General features: G+C 35.2%; 1 protein-coding gene across 2 annotated transcripts in view; it reads right to left on the reverse strand.

The window, feature by feature from the left end:
• Nucleotides 1-19335, reverse strand: part of LOC129957054 (techylectin-like protein) — a 35114-nt gene that overhangs the window by 13820 nt on the left and 1959 nt on the right. For both annotated transcript variants that reach the window (XM_056069182.1, XM_056069183.1), the window contains exons 2-4: nucleotides 16544-16707; nucleotides 13604-13726; nucleotides 3082-3290 (exon numbers count right to left, since the gene is read on the reverse strand). In XM_056069182.1, coding sequence (XP_055925157.1) covers nucleotides 3082-3290; nucleotides 13604-13726; nucleotides 16544-16707 — 496 coding nt within the window. The remainder of the gene's footprint in view (nucleotides 1-3081; nucleotides 3291-13603; nucleotides 13727-16543; nucleotides 16708-19335) is intronic.

Genomic DNA, 19335 nt, shown 5'->3' on the forward strand with positions numbered 1-19335 from the left:
TTATTTATTAATATATACAGTTTGTAAATTGCAATAATCTGTTTAATTGAATTTATATGTTTTAGTCGTGTTATATAACTAGGCGAAATATTTTTTTAAAAAAATGCATCCCATATTAATAATTTAACAGCCTAATAAATTAATAATAACCTAGAAGAACAAACTGGTCGCCAAAGGCTGCTAGTAAAGTATAAAACAATTATAATTTACAAAAGCAAAGTTGGTGTCACCATATGCCAAAATGAATTTTGAAGGAACATAATTTTGCTGACTAGAATTCCATATTAATTAAAAGACGACTTCCAGATTAAAATATGTTTCTGCAGATATCGCTTTTCAGCTAGTATTAAGAATGTTCAGAATATGCGAAATTAAAAATAAAATTTAGTTAATATTTTCATTAATAAGTGACATTGTGGCGATATTTGTAGCGATTTTTACAGATTTTTTTTATTACTGAAGCAAAATTGAATAGTTAATTTCAATTTTTTTTAGTTGAATTCAAAATACAACCAAAATTAAGTACTGAATGTATAAGATTTTTCTTTCAAATTATTGTCTTAAGTTTAAACTGTGTGGTCACACTTGCTTAAAATGTCATTTCTTACAGGACTTTTTTTTTTTTTTTTTTTGCAGGAAATCTAATCATGACATTCGTCTAACTCTAGTCTTTATAAACTACATTACACCATAAATGTCAGAGAGTGAATGCTTTTTCTTAAAGATTACAAACGTAGATGTTCGCATAGTTTCACAAACACAGATGATCCCATACATTCGCAAAATATAGATGTGAGACTATCTCTGATCTGAAGGTTGCTATTAAACTTCGCACTTATTCAATTCCACATGACTCTTTTAAATAGGCAGTAGAATACAAAGTTTTCAAAATGGAAAGCATGAATAAAAATAATGGAGGATTTACTAAGCATACTGTAACATTCCCCGTTTCCCAATACCGATAAGACATTTACAGCCAGCTGTTACTTACTAAACTCCTCGAGATAGCCAAATGGTGGATCTTTTCACCTAGGTGGTCTCGTATCTGTTCATTAGAGACTACAGTGAAAGACCACATGTGGAATTCCTCGTCCAAGAAGTATTGATAGTACCTTCAAAGAGAAAGGGATGTCTAAACATCTGGATGCTAGATGTTTCTCTTTGTGAAAGGACCTTCCCACGACCCACTGGCGCCGCTGAGAGAGCATATTGCTGAACCCCGATTGGCCGAAAGAGAGCTCAAATGACCAATGTAAATTAAGAGGCGGAGATTGTCGCCGAAATAAAGTGCGGACATTTTTTTTCTTTAGAGGAAGAGAAGAAACGAATTGGAGGAGACTATTGGACTACGCCCACGAGTTTCAAGAAACCCTTCGACTTCGACTGTTGTATCTCCTACTACAGGTGTAAATAATATTTATTTAACCAAGATTAGAACAAGTTGTTCTTTTGTATATATAGGGCAGTAAAATAAAGAATTGTCTGGAAATTCTGCTTCGTTATTTGATCAGTCTAGATCAAGACATTACAATACCTAATGCTGATTGCTTTGTTCATCATTACAATTGCATTCCAAATGTTCGAAATATAATTTTAACAGTAATGAAATAAAATCCCCTTACATACTGGAAAGGTGCCAATAAATAATGAGAGTATTACCTTTTTTTGTAATTTTTTTTGTACATGTAGTATAAAAAAGGTATAATAATCGTCAAAAGAAATTCGAATTCGAGATTTTCACGGATTTCAAAGTTATAGAGCTAGCTTCCTGAGTTGAAAAAAGACAATTTTGTAAAATGTCTGCCAGTCATCTGTCTATGAAAAAGATAATTCAAAAACGCTTTAGGCTAGAAGGATGAAATTTGGTGTATGGTCTTTAGATCAATTTTGATGATTTCTATCACATTGTGAACAAAATCTGTACAGTGGTATTTCGTCTGTCCGGTTGTTCGAATATAAGCTAAAACGATAACTACAAAACGAAGACAGCTCGGTAGATAAGATTCTGTAGACCGATTTAAGATCTATAGTGTAGACACCTGTTAAATTTCAAGCCAGATCCAATTACGGGTTGACTGTCTGTCTGTCGGTACTTTCAGAAACATACAGACGCGATAATACAAAAACGTAGTGACTTAAAGATATCGAAATAGGTATGGTATTTTGTCAATACACGTGCAGCTTTCTGTCAAATATTTGTTTCAATCGGTTAAAAAAAACCCATCTGATGCACAAATTCGATTTTCGGATACTATCAACCGCATGCTTAACAGTATTTGGGATTAATCGCCAAATAACTCGCCAAGGATCACTCGATAGATTCAGCAAAAAGGCTAAATTCACGTCAAAATTTATTTCGTATCTATTGTACGCCAATTTCATGCAAAGCGTATTCTAGAATAAGAAGTTTATTTTGCATGGTGTGGTATTCTCTGCCGGCGTCTTGCCATAGGGGTAGCGCGTCTTCCCTGTGATCTGGGTGTTCTGGGTTCGAATCCTGGTTCGGGCATGGTTGTTCTTCTGTGTTCTATCTATGAGGTGTGTGAATGTGCCCCCCTGTAAAAAGGGGTTGTGCAAGCGATTGTGTGTATTTCATCTTCATATGAGTCAGAAGTCATACTTCTGCCCTCGGGTGCTCAGGGGTCTTTACCCTCAGAAGCTACTGCACCTCCTTTCCGTGGTAACGCGGACACGACATCATCATCATGGTATTCTCTGGTATGACCAGTGTGAGTGTGCAAGAAAGTGTTGGATTTCTCTAATTTTCTCTCGTTTTCCCTAGAGATTATCATTTTGTATTAAATATTAAAGAGATTTAGTTTCATTTTGGAGTCGCAGAACCGCTTCCAGAATCATTTGATCAGATGATTAATTATAACAACCATATACATAAAAAAAAGCATGATATCTATTAAGAATAACCTTGCATGCCTCTTTTGAAGCAGAATGGAAGTTTGAATTTCAATAATACCAAAAAAATCTAGAGGGATGCAAAAAATTAAGTATCAAATTATCCGAAAACCGAGAATAGGCAAAAAATTTTCCACTTTATAATTCAGTAACAAGACATTTCTATATTACCGTCCATCCACCATCATTAGTTTCCATATCGCAATAAACTCGTAATGGCCTGCCTCCTAAGATACGATGATTGGGCCAAATCGTGTATATTCCACTCTCAGTGTCTCCATTTTCCAGGATTTGCGAGCAGTCAATGGGCTTTTTGTGAAGAAGTATGGTTTCTGTTTGATTCCTGATAATGACGACTTCTGTAATATTCCTGGTATCATCTGAAAGACAAAAGTTAGTTTTAAATTATTAGTGCAACACGATTTCCTTAAATCATCAAAAATTACTGGAAATTGGAATTTTTAATCCGGAATGTTATAGCCTGGTTGGTAGAGCGTCGGATTCGCGTCCCTTAGCTTGCGAGTTCGAACCCCGCCGGCCGAAGATTCCCCGCGTGCTTGGTGGCTGACGCGCGTTAAATCTGTCGTGGTCACAAAGTCCTCCATGTCGAGAGTAATACCACTGGGGGTACTGGATCAGGGGTGATCGTTCTCTGATTCAGGTCTAAATTACGATCTGTGAGTGAATGATATGTGTGAATGAAGTCCGCCCCGTAAAAAGGGTTGTGACGTGTGTGTAGCTAAGTCGTTCTCTTGGCCCTAGATGGCGCTACTATAGAAACAAGAGGCGCTCCCCCTCAGGCTCAAATCGGCTGTCTTCGAACAGCGGGCTTGTCCATGGCAAGTGCCATAAGAAACAACAACTATTTACGTATGATTTTATAAGCAAAAAATAAATTAAATTGTTGGTAAGACTTAAGATTAAAGCTCGGTTTTTCGCCAAGCATGACAAGCAAACTTTCAAAAACTCGCAGAATTCGTTTGTTACTATATCACGATGAAATACGCCGAGCCGCCTTGAGACGTACGGATAAAATCTGAATGAGCGAACGACGTGACAACATAGTCGGGAACTACGATTGAATCTTAAGGGCCATCACCAGACACGGTATACATCTTACAGGAGATACGTCAAATCATCAGTAGAGGGTACGCAACCCCATACCATTTTTATCTCCACCAAGGCAGCGAGAACCAACCACCATGTTACCCTTATATAACGTATAGCTTATTTACCACCCATAGCGTCTAGCGGTGACTCTAAGCCTTTTAATAAATAAATAATGGTTTCCTCCCCGGCAATCTTCAAGGACTTACACCCTTTCGGGTAGACGGGTGGTCATGTGGTTGACGAAGACCAACTACCATGTTGAAAGCTTCTCATTCCTATACCTGAGCTGCCCCTCGTGGGGTGGGTAAAATATGATTACAAACGGCTTTTAGATTTAAATCAAAAAAATTGCCAAGACTTCATTTGTTTTAAATTGACCCAAAAACTAATATATACCAAAAAAAAAAAGCATTAGTCTTAAATTGGACTTAACACTTAACCCAACAATCAATCGAATAATTTTGGTATTCGAAAGCAGATAATTTGGCTGCATTAGTCAATGGGTTTACACTGAAGCTTTCCGGGGGATGAGCAGGAATTGTGAAGAATTATATTATTTTATTTTTTGGGTATATTTTCATTCTACCTGATATTCCCAGCGTTGATCGGAATAAAATTATTTCTACATTCTTAATTAATTAAAATGTAATTATTTTATTATTTATCACTGAACCTTGAAGAAAAATTTTCTTTGATATGTTTCATATCTCAGATATAGAGATGAGAAACTTTCAACTTGCTATGGAGCCGCAATGGTCTTTCGGCAAAGTCTCAGCCTCGGAGCTACAGGGTTCCAAACTCGAGCCCCGATTCTCGCCATCAGGCCTGGTGCACATTACATCCATCGGGGCCCACTAGTGTGGTGCGGAAGTTTGGAGAGAGGGTGCCAGCACAGGTGTCGTTCTCGTCATCTGACCGTGGTTCAAAGGTCCGTTACGAGGTCCGTTTCAAAATAACCTTAGTGTTGCTTTAAACTAGGACGGTGTTATTTCGCCAGTTCTACGCACACATTTAATGTAACTCACAACACAAATCAGATGGCAGAGACTTTAGAACAACTCCATTTTATTCGCGTGCTTTCCACACACTCTCTCTCACTCTCTACAGCCACTCTCGCGTTACAGAATTATTTTCGCTTCACCTTGGGGGCGCCACCATACAATCATTTCACAACACCGAACATCCACCCCCGGGTTGAATGATACATTCAAAAACTTAAAAGTAAACAACAACAATACAAATGAACACATACCACTTAATACAATAAACAGTATACAACATTGCAAAAACAAGAAATACTCAATTTATCAAATATACACAGTTGAATTCACACAAAGGTAACAAGTATAATACTCAAAAACAACCAGTGATCATAACATAAAGAGAAATTTTCGCACAAATTACTCATTTGGGATGGGTAAAATACAAATTTTAGTAATAGGACGTTTAAAAACTCCATTTTTAGTTTTCACTAACACTACTCTGATTTTATTATCTTTACCATAATACACTTCAAGAATTCGACCAAGAGGCCAGTTACACACAGACAAATTTTCTTCTTTCAAAATTACCATATCATTTATTTTTACATTATTTTTCTCAAAAAGCCATTTATTTCGATTTTGAAGTGTACTTAGGTAGTTATTTGACCAACGTTTCCAAATCTGTTGTACAATTTTTGTTAGTTTTTGCCATACCTTTAACCTGTTATCAGGCAGTTCAGTTAAACTCGGTTCAACAATTGCTGAAATCGGACGACCAACAAGGAAATGACCAGGAGTCAAAACATCAAAATCGTTAGGGTCACATGATAAAGGGTAGAGGGGACGTGAGTTGAGAATTCCCTCAATCTGGTTAAGAATCGTTAAAAATTCTTCATAAGTGAATTTTAAATTACCCATAATTCGCTTTATATGATATTTGACGGCCTTGACTCCAGCCTCCCAGAGGCCTCCATGATTTGGTGCTCTTGGTGGAATGAAACTCCACTCAACACGTTCATCACACAAAAATTTACTCATATTATTGTTACTATTACTCAGAATTTTTCTCAGTCTCTTTAACTCTAATTGTGTGCCTACAAAGTTGGAAGCATTGTCTGAAAATATATGTTCAGATTTTTCTCTTCTACTAAAAAATCGTTTTAAAGCCGCAATGAAGGCTTCGCTAGTTAGATCTGAAACTATTTCAAGGTGACATGCTTTTGTGACCATGCACACGAAAACACACACGTAAACTTTATTGAAAACACCTTTTCTCTGATTAGGATATTTAATCCAGAAATGCCCACAGAAATCTACTCCCACTTTGTTAAAAGGAAAATTTTGAGAAATTCTCTCGGTTGGCAATTGACCCATAATTTGTGAACAAGTAACGGGTTTTGCTTTAAAACAAATTGTACAGTTATTAACTAATTTCCTGCACATATTACGACCATTTAAGGGCCAGAATCTCTGTCTAACAATAGACAATAAAGTTTGTGGACCTACATGCAATTGTCTCTTGTGAGTCAATTCAAGAATCAAATTAGTTAACTTGTGATTCTTAGGAAGAATTATTTGGTGTTTTTTGTCATAATTTAAATTACTATGTGAAAGTCTACCTCCTACTCTTAGTACCTTTTCAGAGTCTAGAAATGAAGAGAGATTTTTTATCTCACTTTGAGGGCTAACCATACCCTTAGTGGACAAGTCCTTTAATTCTGATTCAAATTCTACCTGTTGCACCAACTTCACAAGCGTAGTTTCCGCTCGTTGGACTTCGGATATCTTCAATGGTCCAGTTTGTTTGTTAAATGGTTGCTTACAATTATCGATGAACCTGTAAATATAACTAAGAACACATAAAATTTTTTGGAAATTATTAGATACAGAAAGAATTTTGTTCAAAAAACTATTGTCCAAAGTCACAGCCAAAGTTTTTCTCTCAGACGATTTTAGTTCTTCCTGACACACACTGTCATCACTAAGTATCACGTCATCATTTTTAGGGACAATGTTTTCTTCATGTAGGAAACTCGGTCCATTCCACCACTTCTCACAGTTCAACAGTGAGTCGGCGCTGATGCCTCTCGTAAGAAGATCAGATGGATTGTCCTTTCCAGGACAATGGTGCCACATATCTTTGTTTGTCAAGGATTGTATTTCCTTCACACGGTTGGCGACAAAGACTTTCCATCTGCTGCTGGAACCTTGAATCCAACTCAAGGCTATAGTGGAATCTGTCCAAAAGTGGTTGGTTGTTGATATTTTCTCACTGAGGACTCTTGATACTTCTTTTGCCAATCTCGCAGCAAGTAACGCACCCATTAATTCCAAACGTGGAAGGGATAATGGCTTTAGAGGAGCCACACGGCATTTTGAAGCTAAAAGATACACACAAATTTTGTTAGGAGTTTTCAGTCTTAAATATGACACAGCTCCATACGCTTTAATGCTAGAATCGGAAAATGTGTGTATTTCACACTCTGGGGGATTCTCACTATCACACTCAAGGACATATCTAGGAATCTGAAGTTTACCTAAGAAAGACGCTTCTGAACACCACTGTTCAAACTTCTCATTAACATCTGGCAGTAACTCTTCGTCCCAGTCTGTTTTACTTTGCCAGATTTCTTGAAATAAAATTTTAAATCTTATAGTGAAGGGGGATACAAATCCCATTGGATCAAATATTCTGCCTGCGGCCATCAACAAGAATCGTTTAGTATTTTTCCTTTTCAGAAGGAAGTCCAATAGACCTTTTAAATTAAGACTAACATAGTCATTTTGAGGACTCCACGAAAGTCCCAAAACACGATGTGGTTGGTTCACGAAATCGTTAATATTTAAATGGTCGAAATGTTCTGTCTGCCATTGTTTCATTAAATCACAGTCATTTGAAATCCACTTCCGCAAATTCATCCCTGCATCATCCATGATTTTCGCTGCTGTGTTTGACAAGTCAAATGCTGATGATACGTCGTCTTCACCAGCGACGAGATCGTCCACGTAAAAACAACTATCGAGTGTCCGCACAGTAGCGGGATATTGTTCCTTATATTTCTCAATATGGGATTTTATAGTTGCGGCCAATAGAAATGGAGACGAGTTCACACCAAAAAGAACTCGATTGAATCTATACACTTGAACATCGTTTTCACTGTTAGCCACAAGAAACCTAACTGCGTCTTTATCTTTTGGAGTCAAAGAAATCTGGAGAAAGGCTTTTTCCATATCAGCTAAAATGGCTATTTTGTTCAAGCGAAAGGATATCAACAAATCAAAAATGTTTGGATTTAAATTAACTCCTTGATGTAAACAATCGTTCAGCGATAATTGTCCTATTTCATGTGCACTAGCATCAAAAACTATACGTAATTTTGTTGTTAGAGATTCATTTTTTATTATCACTTGGTGAGGAAGATAAAACACTGGGTTATTTGTTGAAGCAAACGGATTTGTTACCCTCTCAATTATCCCCTCATCTAGGTAACCCTTTAAAACTTTACAATACTCAGAATACAACACCTTATCATTTTGCATTTTTCTCATAAGACTGCTGAGTCGTCTTTTTGCTAAATCAAAATTATCGCTCAACTCATTACTATCTCTTTTCCACGGGAGTCCCACCTCATACCTACCATTTTTAAAACATATATTTTCCTTAAACAATTCTAAATTCACGTCCTCCTCACTAGTAATACCCTCGTCCTTAACACCTATTGATTCTAACTCCCAAAAGGTCTTTAATGTTGTATTTAAATCACTATCTCGAATTAAACCACAGTGCATTTTGTTATTCACCTCCTCATCTACACTTCCGCTAGCGACATATCCGAACACTGTATTTTGCAAAAGTAGTCGAGAATCTCCTGTATAAATTTGACCTGGCCTAAGCAATTCATAAAATATTTCCGCGCCTAATAAAACATCAATTTTTCCAGGAATATTAAATTTGTAGTCTGCCAGCTCAATATCGTTAGGTAAATCAATTGAAACATTAATCATTCTTGAAGGAATTAAATCGGTTATTTTTTTGACAACTAGCAAATTAAGCTCTTTTTTAAAACTCATATCAAGATTATTTATGGTTGCCATAACACACCCATTAACCGTCATTGATGAATCATTTAAACAAGATACAAGTAAATTAATTTTCTCATTCCTCAACTGCAATCTATCAGCACAATCCTTCGTTATAAAATTTGATTCGCTTCCTCCGTCTAGAAGGCACCTCACTTCATGTCTCGCGCCGTATCTGTCTCGTATTAAGCATCGCACGGTACTCAATAAAACTGTTTTTGTTTTGTTTTGCAAAACACTCGTAGCCACTACTGATGCATTTCTCTCGCTCTCACTTTGGGGGAAGGCAATATTTTCTGACCCTCCCTGACTGACGTAAGCATGTGCATTTGGATTCAACGGCGTCGAATCATTGGCTCCTGTTGCGGTTTGTGTCTGAGCGGAAGAGTTATCTCTTTTGGGATAGTGAATTAATCTATTGTGCGGTTTCCCACAAAAACAATTTTTAGCTCTACACGGCTTCTTAACGAAACAATTTGAGGAAAAACATTTATAACATAAGCAATTAGTTTTCACGATATCTATTCTTTCGTCAACGCTAAGAGATTTGAACACAGGACACAAATACAGTGGGTGGGATTCCTTTGTTTTACAACTATTTACAATGCATTTCGCATTTTTAACGGAAGACAGATAAACACTTGAAGTATTTTTTGACCCACGACTATTATTTTGATTACTGACATCATAACGCCGCGGTTCATATTTAGATTTATAATTAGGTATTAAACTTTGTTCTCTAATTTTTCCCTTCGACGATATGAAAATATCGCATTCTCGGCCTAACTCATGTGGTTTAAACCACGTCTCTCCTTGTTTTACGCCAATATGAGTAGTTAATTCTCTATCCAACGTCTCGATTATTTTATCTGACACTATTAATTCACAAATTGATTTTAAGTCTTTTACCTCCCGTAACTGACAATAGTATTCAAAGGTTGCACTCAATCTAGATGCGAACTGCACATAACTTTCATTGGGTAACCTTTGCGCCTTTTTAAAGTGATTTAGACATTCTTGGGGTGTTGGTTGAAACTCCTTTAACACTATGGCTTTAAGTTTATCATAATTACTCAAATCTTCTTCTTGAAGATAAACCATTAAATTACACGCTTTCTCTCCAAGGATATTTAAAAGAATTTCGGGTTTTAATTTCTCGGGAACATCTTTGGTTTTAAATGCCTTCTCAATCGACTGAAAAAATAAATTAAATGACTCGGCTCTCTGAGGAATCGGAATAGTTAGAGTTTTAATACTGTTAATCAAACTCTCTACATTACACTCTGTTCCGATTGTTTTAATGTCATTTTGTGATGGCTCACTCTCTCGAGATTGTTCACGCAATTTTGCAATTTCTAATTCCCTTTCTAATTGGGACAGTTTAATTCTCTCAAATTCTAGTCGATTTTCGTTTTCTAATTTTTCCCGCTCAAGTCGATTTTTGTTTTCTAATTTTTCCCGCTCAAGTTTATCTTTTCTCTCTTTTATTTCCTCAAGTACACAGTCAACAATAGTTTGATACGATTCTTTATCTGTTTTATAAATCTCACTCTCCTGTATTAACTTTCTTAAATCTAGAACTTTAGCATTATCAGGTATAGGTAATTTTAACTCCTCGGCAATAGCCTTTAACTCCACTTTTTTAAACTTAGTAATACTCATTTTCACAAAAATTAACTCAATCACAAATGAAATTAATAAAACACAAATTAATTACGTCTTAAAACACTAGATATAACAATATCAATATCATAAAATTTGAATAACTAACCTCTCACCAAGTAACAATAACAACTGAATCTCCGTGAAACCCAAACTTGAACTCTGAACACAAGACTATCGCTTTCGTTTTCAATTAATTTTCGATGCACTATTTTCAAAATTTTTGTTCTTCGGTCCCAGCCACCTCCGGGTCGACGGACCATGTTATTTCGCCAGTTCTACGCACACATTTTATGTAACTCACAACACAAATCAGATGGCAGAGACTTTAGAACAACTCCATTTTATTCGCGTGCTTTCCACACACTCTCTCTCACTCTCTACAGCCACTCTCGCGTTACAGAATTATTTTCGCTTCACCTTGGGGGCGCCACCATACAATCATTTCACAACACCGAACAGACGGTAATATAACTAAACCAATCCAATCCAATTTGACGGATGGTTATCGCTTCCTAGGTGAATATATTAAGGCGTCTAGTTACCTCTACTCTCATGATGGAACTTACCTTCTTCGGAAAGCCCGGTGTCGTGGCCAGAGATGGCCTTTAGGACCCAGTTATGCAAACGCGATAATTGTAATTCGAGCTCCCCGTAAACTTCTGCAGTCGAGAGTAACTCATGTATGATTATATGTTAAAACTTAAGAGATTATTTGAGAGATTCACATGAGAAATATTTAAAAGAAAGGTTAAAATTATCGCACGTCACATCAATCGAAGTTAGATTGTCAATCAAATCATTGTTGAAAGCTACTTGGTGTAAACGTCATATGCAAGAAAGTAAAAATACAAGTGGATTCATATTGGATGGGACAATTATAAAGAATACCTATAAACGCTGTAATATAATTTATTTTGATAAATTAAATTTACTATGAAATTACAATGATCCAAGTTTCTGTATCTGTCTATGTCCGCCCCTTCTGTGGCACACCAAATATCCACGCAGTATTCCAATTCCTGCAATATCTCTTATAAACGAGTCGTACACATCTGTTAAAGCACGCAAAATCGTTGTTTGAGACACCATTTAATTTTGAATTCACAAGACAACTTAATTTTGTAGGACTTTGTGGGAACGTTACACAGATTTTCCCAACCACTTCGGTTTAGGCGGTGTCGGTTCCTGGGCTGATTTTCTTACATAATAAGTTTCTCATGGCCGGAAACTGCTTCTTTTACCTTTCGATGTTATGACGATGCTGAAGTTCTTTGTCAAAAGACGTACGAAAAAATATCTTTGATTGACGATAAACAAAGATTTTTTTTTTAGCATAACACAGAATGCTTTCTCCTACCATTATGATTATGGCTGCAGCGAAAGCTTTCTCCTAGTGGCAATTTTGTTGAATTTCCGCTATTGTCAGATAAAATTGTATAATTGTTGTTTCCGAATAAATGACAATGGTTTGGGATGAGGGGGGGGGTCTTTTGAAGCACCTAGGCCCAGCGGCCTTTTATCTTCCGCTCAACTGAAATGAATGGGTTACTGACAGGCAATATATGTTAAGCATAATTTTTAACAGAATTAGAACAGATTAGAAGAACCCACACAGCGTTGCCCGTGGCATACCATCTAAGACGAAAAATTAGCTTTAGACAAATCTAGCCTCCACCCGATATGACATGGGAATATCATGCGAAATCAAAAAGATATTTAGAAATCATCAAAAATAACTACAAAACAATTTTTATAGCACATATTCAGAAATATTTAGGGCTACGCTTTGATATAAAATCATTTGGTACCTTGTGAGGTTGGCAATTTTTCGGTGGCGCTTTGTTTTGGGTTACATGGCCGCCATTTTTTTTATGTTACTGTATGCTACTGTATTTCGATCTTTCCTGTTCATTTCCCTTTATATTTTCCTGTTGCACATAATTCTTCTACTTACTTTCATTATTTTCGATTAAGTTTTTTTGCATACATTTCATTTTACTGCATTTATTGACTTTTTTTCTATGTTTCCGTTAATTTGCTGTAGCTTTCCTCGGAACCTTAAGATTGAAAACGCTATTATTGCCGTTCGCGCCACATTCAGACATTTCGCTAAAATTTGGTGATAAACTATTTTTTGGGTGAAAATGACGGTATATCAATGCCGTTCCATATTTAGACTGTTAAAATGGTTTCAATTTTCCCTTGTAAACAACACGTGCTTTTTTATTCATCTTTCGATTTTTATGCTGGGCTAAACTTTGATATACAGTCATTTTGCGCCTTGCGAAGTTGGCAATTTTTCGGTGGCGCTTTTGCTACCGTTATCCTATTGCTGCCGTTCTCGCCAAATTCGGTCATTTCGCTAAAATATGACGATAAATTATTTTTTGGCTAAAATGACTGTATATCAAAGCTGTTCCTAAAGCTGAACAATATGGATAGACTATAGACATTGTTCCTATTGAAACCGAAACCTCATTTCTGTAATCCACACATGGATCGAAATTTAGAGCAGAGTACTTCTTTTCGGGCCAAATATCAGGAACGTTTGTTCTTTCACTTCTTTTCCTTTGTCTCAAATTTAAATGTTTTTCTCTGTCAGCAGACAGGCGAGATTCATTCTGTCACTGTAATTCAATTGCAATGTGATTTAGAGAGACGGTTACTTCGCTCAGCAGAAGGCCCTCCTTTGAAGAAAATGTGGACATTCTTTCTCTGATATTCGCTAACCTAACGTTTCTTTCCATACATTTTCTTTATCGCGCAACAAACGATGTAATGTAACACGCAATTTGGAGACAATCTTCTAAATATTATTATATGAAAAAAAATTATAAATAAAAGAAATTACATACCACAAACTGAATAATTCGTTCTAGCCTCATCTATCAAATTCATCGCAATATCCAAGTACGCTGAAACTTTTTCCTTGACACCACATTTGCTTGAGTTTGAAGAAATATCTGGGTCATCGTTAACTGCAATATACAAAAGAGAGAGAGAGAAATCAAAAGATTAGTATTGACAACTTGAATATGTAATGCAAAAATGTCAATCTAAATTGAATACACGTTACAGCATTACAGAAACTCTAAAACTGTTATCTACTTGAACCCAAATCTGCAATTCCGGGAGATTTGAAAGGCTTCTTAACATCGTCACTTAACTCTTCTTCCGCGTGATTCACCTGTGATTCATATCCGCTATCTAATTATATAGAATATCTCTTTAATTAGATAATTCCTTCGCAGGGAAAAGGTCATCTAATTAGATCGTCAATTCGAACATAAAGCATAAATCGTGGAAGTGAACATGTTTATCGGCGCCAGATAGTCATGGTTATGGATTGACTTTGAAAATTGATATTTATATTTTCCAAAGCTATTATCACACAAAAATGGGTTTTGCGCTATCTTAAAACTTAAGAAAAAGCTACCTATTAATCATTTTCGTACAATTTTTTTCTTCGTTTTCAATAAATTTTTAAAATTTAATTTGAAACACAATCTAATGCACTGTTTTTAATGATATGATGACATTCAAACTCACCCTTTAAAGCATTAAATCCCATACTTTTGCCAGTGTTAAAATAAAAATGAAAAATAATTATTTTCTTTTGATTTTAATTCAATTCAAGTAGGATTTTTCAGTTCCGCTTTGATTCTCTATGTTATACTGTTTCTTAATTTGCATGCGCAATATATACAGTAGATAGATTTAATTAAATTAACCTTAATGAGTGAGCAGTTGTCAAGATGAAATTTTCATTTTCTCGTACATGTAGTAAAGAGAAAGTGCAGATATCGTCGAAATATTCAAAATTGAGATTTTGACGATTTTTTCCCGTTTTAGAACTCCCTGCACTCGAAAAATACTTTTAAGGAAAATATCCATCTGCTTCTCTGTCTGTGACAAAAATAACTCAAAAACACTTTGAGCTAGACGGATGTAATTTGGTATATGGTCTTACACAAAATTTGCAAATTTCGATCAAATTTTGGGTAAAATTTGTTCAGAGGAAATCTGTCTTTCCGGCTGATACGAATATAAGCTAACACTATAACACAAGAGAGCTAGATAGGTAAAATTTGGCACGTAGATTTAACATCTATAGTGCTATATCTCAGAAACTTATAAACACGGTAACTCAAAAACGCAATGACTTAAATATGTCGAATTTGGTATTGGATTTTGTGGCTACAAGTGCAGGGTTGGTCAAATTTTTATCTGTGTTTTGGTCGAGGAAAACGTGTCTAAAGCATACATCGATTTTTGGTTGCTCTTAACCGCATGCCAGGGACTAATCGCCAAAAATCTTGCCAAGGATCATACAATAGATTCGTTAAAAATGCTCAATTCACGCCAAATTTCAATATTTCGTAACTATTGTACGTCATTGCCATGCAAGGCTTTCTTTGGCCTGATAAGTTTATTATTACCGCTCGTTATCTTCCAACAAACTCTAGTTGCTGGCATTTGTTGGGAGGTGACCGTATTATGACCAAAATACAGTATGCGCCAAAATATACAGTACTGGAACTCCCGCATCTCGAACACTTGTTGCGTTTGTTGACGAGGCATAGCTCCAGCTACACGTGTTCGCAGTAGTGAAAAGGAAGTTGTGTTGTGCAGTTGTTGTTGGAAATGCGTCTCTCGACGGAGGAAAAAGTATTTATACTTTAACATTATGTCCGCTCATATGAAAGCGGTTGTGAAGGTGGAGCGAGTTTGAAAAAAGGTGGCAGAACAATTCCAAGAGAAATTTAATAAGACGGCACCACGTAATACAGTAATGCTTTCTATTGTTACAAAATGTCGCCGTTCTGTTTGTGTACTTTGTCAACGGAAGAGGAATGTTAAATGAGAGTGTATTCAACTGTGAAGATCCACCAAGAATTATGCCTGCATTACATGAGAAAATCATCTTTTTGCAGGAGTCTGCAGCAGCCTTGCCCGCTGCTTTAGCGTTGTGTGGAGAGGGGGATGCCAATTCAGGTGTCGTCCTCATCATCTGCCGCGGTTCAAAATTACGAGGTCCAATCCAGCCCTAGTGTTGCTTTAAAACGGGACGTTAATATAACTAAACTAAACTGCAGCAACCTTTGTTTCAGGATATGTTTGAAATTCTGCTCGAACGATATGAACAGCGAGGCGGTGCACACTACACACCTGTCTACAATGAGACAGTGTACAATTTGAACATTTACATTATGCATGCCGGCGTCCTGGCATAGGGGTAGCGCGTCTTCCCAGTGATCTGGGCGTCCCGGGTTCCACTCCCGGTTTGGGCATGGTTGTTCTTCTGTTGTTCTATCTGTGAGATGTGTGAATGTGCTCTCCTGTAAAAAGGGGTTGTGCAAGCGAATGAGTGATGCGTGAGTAGCAAAGTCGTACTCTTGGCCCTAGTTGGCGCTGCTATAAAAAATAAGAGACGTCCCCCTCAGGCTTAAATCGCTGTCTTCGTAACAGCGGGCTTGTCAGTGGCAAGTGCCATAAGAAACAAACAAACAAACATTATGCATACCGTGGTAAAGTAACACGCTAATAGTGTGTATGTATGTATGTATGTTAATTTCTTTTGAGGAAAAATAAACTCACAGATGAGAATAATGTAATTTTGTTCATCTTTTCATTTCAGTATTGTATATTTTGGCACATACTGCACATAAGTGAAAAGAGCTTAGAATAATAGTACAATCTATGAGCTGTGAAAATAAAGCAACCTTTCTCGCATGCGCTTTTATAAAGTTGATTTTTTATTGCAAACTTATATCAGGAGAAATATTAATACTCACCACAAGTTGGATGAAGGTCTTTTGCTTTTATTATAGATTCCTTAGCAAGATCTAACACTGCAAGCTTCTTTTCCTTTTCTTCGCAAGCCAATGAATCTGCTTCAGATTTTGTGGCTGTTAAAGCAGCACAGAGAAGCAGAGTGAAAGAAATTTTTGCATTCCACCTGTTGAAGAAATAATTTTTAAGTAGAAAAAAAACCCATTTATTTGTGATAATTAACAAGAAATTGTTTTCTTACATAATCTTTTCCGTACTCAATAAACTATTTTGAATTCAGTTTGGTTCGTAAGAACAGATTATTTTCAATTTCCACTTAAAATAGGAATTCGAAAATAACAAATGCTTTCCACATTTATATAGAGATCAAAAAATATAATCAGTAAATGAAAATGAATGAAAATTCATTTTTCTTTTTTCAGAGGATTATTGATAAAAATTTCAGCAACATTTTATTTATTGCCCGTTTTTGGATTCGAAATCCTTCCGCGCTTTTACGCATGTGTCAGGATGTGTTTATTTAGACAAAATAGAGGGTGAGAGGAGATATGAAAGGAGGAAATTTTTACATTTAACAATAAGGTGAATTCGGTTTAATCGTGGAATTGGGAGACGTAAAAACTGCGGTTAATTCGTAATGTTGTCGGAAAAAGTATTAATTTACAATAAAATATTTTAGAGCAATTTTTATTTACTGTAAGGAGCTTAAATATTAAATTATGATGAATAAATGGAAGATTTATATTCTTAAAATCTGGCAATTTGTGCGTTTTTACAAATTAATAACTTTTTATGTTAAAACACTTTTTTTGTCACTGAATTTTTTCATAACATTTTAAGATTGACAGTAATAGATATTCTCAGAAACACATTTAATGATATTACATAAAATATTTTTGGGGCCACTCTTAAAAGCCTTTTTGCCAGTTGAACTGGCCATATAAACAATCAATACGCACTTTTGAATTCGAAAAAAATAGTATGGTAAAACACGGCATGAAATTAACAAACATGTGGAGATAAAAAGGAATTATTAAATATCTAATGGTGCAGTAATTAAGGTCGGACGCTTTCGGAAATGCGCTCGCATCTCACCCCTTAGCGAGGTAGAATCGTTAAAAAGAGGTAGTCTTGGGATACTGAAACGAACAGTACGCATTTCCAATATGTCAGCAATCGTATTTTCCTTCCTTTATTTTTTCTTTTTGCTTTTGACTTATAATATGCCTTAAATTCATGAAACCGCTTATTAAATTTCTTTAGTTATATCGAAACAAATACCGCATTTGATATCCATAATTTATGATCACATTGAAATCAACCAGCATTTAATTTGAACTTGTGAAGTTCGCGTATTTAAATTAAAGCATAATAGGCCTATCTCGCATCCCAAATACATATGGCATGCAAAAACAAACGCATTGTCAACTTAATTCAGTAGTGTAAATAGGGTGTAAGGGACAGGATATATGTTCTGGCTTCTATTAACAAGAAAAGAAAAATCACGAATTGTACCAATTTATGAGGCTGAGAATTCATACTTTTGCTTCAATTAATTTTCGTTTTATAGAATCATTTATAAATAAAGGAGAAGATATGTAGAAACAGGATTAATTGCATATCTTCCATTAAATGTGAAAATGGTTGTACCGATTTTCAATTTATCGAAATAAATCAGTGCTTCAAGAAAATAAATATTTTTATCGGTTTAAAAAAATCAATTTATTGATATCGTGGCAATACATCGTGTCCCTCGATGATTCATGATTTTTCCTTAATCGGAACTTTATTCTAATTGCTTTTACTTAAACTTGACTCTCAGGATTTAAGTAGGAATTATTAACAATACCATTTGACCTGAAATTAGATTTTTTTATTCTTATTTTTTTATTATTGCTGACTGGTTTTTTTGACACCTAGGAAAGTATATTTTAGTAAGATAATAAAAAGATTATTAATAAAAAAATAAGAATGTTTGGGTTAGTAGGATTTATTCATTCTTTACTTCACACCACAGATGTTCTATTTTCTTCTTTGTGTCTTTCATTTTCAGTACGATGTTTGCAAGAAGTTTTCACAGAATCATTTTGTAATATTTATAATTAAAATGCTTGCATTTAAAAGTATGCTTTTTAAAATAACTTCCGAGTCCATTACATAAAAAATTACAGCATGCCTATCGATTGCTATATAAGTGTAGTAAAAGAATTGTATTTTTTAAGTGATTTTCCGATTCGATTCGAGTTAATTTTCCCCAAGTTCTAAAGTTTTTGAAAAGGCATTTTAACTCTCAAGATGCATTAAAATAGTTTTAGCAATAGTTTATAAATTATGTTCCAAAAGTCAGCTAATTTAGATTATATTTTTTCGGCAACAGATTTTTCTCTATTTTTTGATATCTTACGGCAGTAAAAAAGGTTTATGTAGTTCATTAAAAAAATCTTATCAGAATCTAAAAAATCAGTTACTTAATTTAAGATTTATGTTAGAAATACAAAGTATATATAAAAAGAAAGGAAGGAAGGATATTTTTCTACAAAACAATTATAAACTGGGAAATAGAACAAATTTTCTAAAATATTTTTAAATTATCACTTTTAATGTTGATTTCATATACTTCTTTATTTTGTTAATGAGCAAAAAGCTCTGTGAGCTCCACTGTTTATTACTTAGCAGCTGTTTTAAAAAATATATAAAATTTGGGACTTTAAAAGATTGTATAACTGTAGGCAGAAACAAAAAAAAATAGAACGTATAATACGATGTTCGCATAAGCCATTTAAAGCTTAGAATA

The sequence above is a fragment of the Argiope bruennichi genome, chromosome 11, assembly GCF_947563725.1.
Source record: "Argiope bruennichi chromosome 11, qqArgBrue1.1, whole genome shotgun sequence".
Classification (NCBI taxonomy): domain Eukaryota; kingdom Metazoa; phylum Arthropoda; class Arachnida; order Araneae; family Araneidae; genus Argiope; species Argiope bruennichi.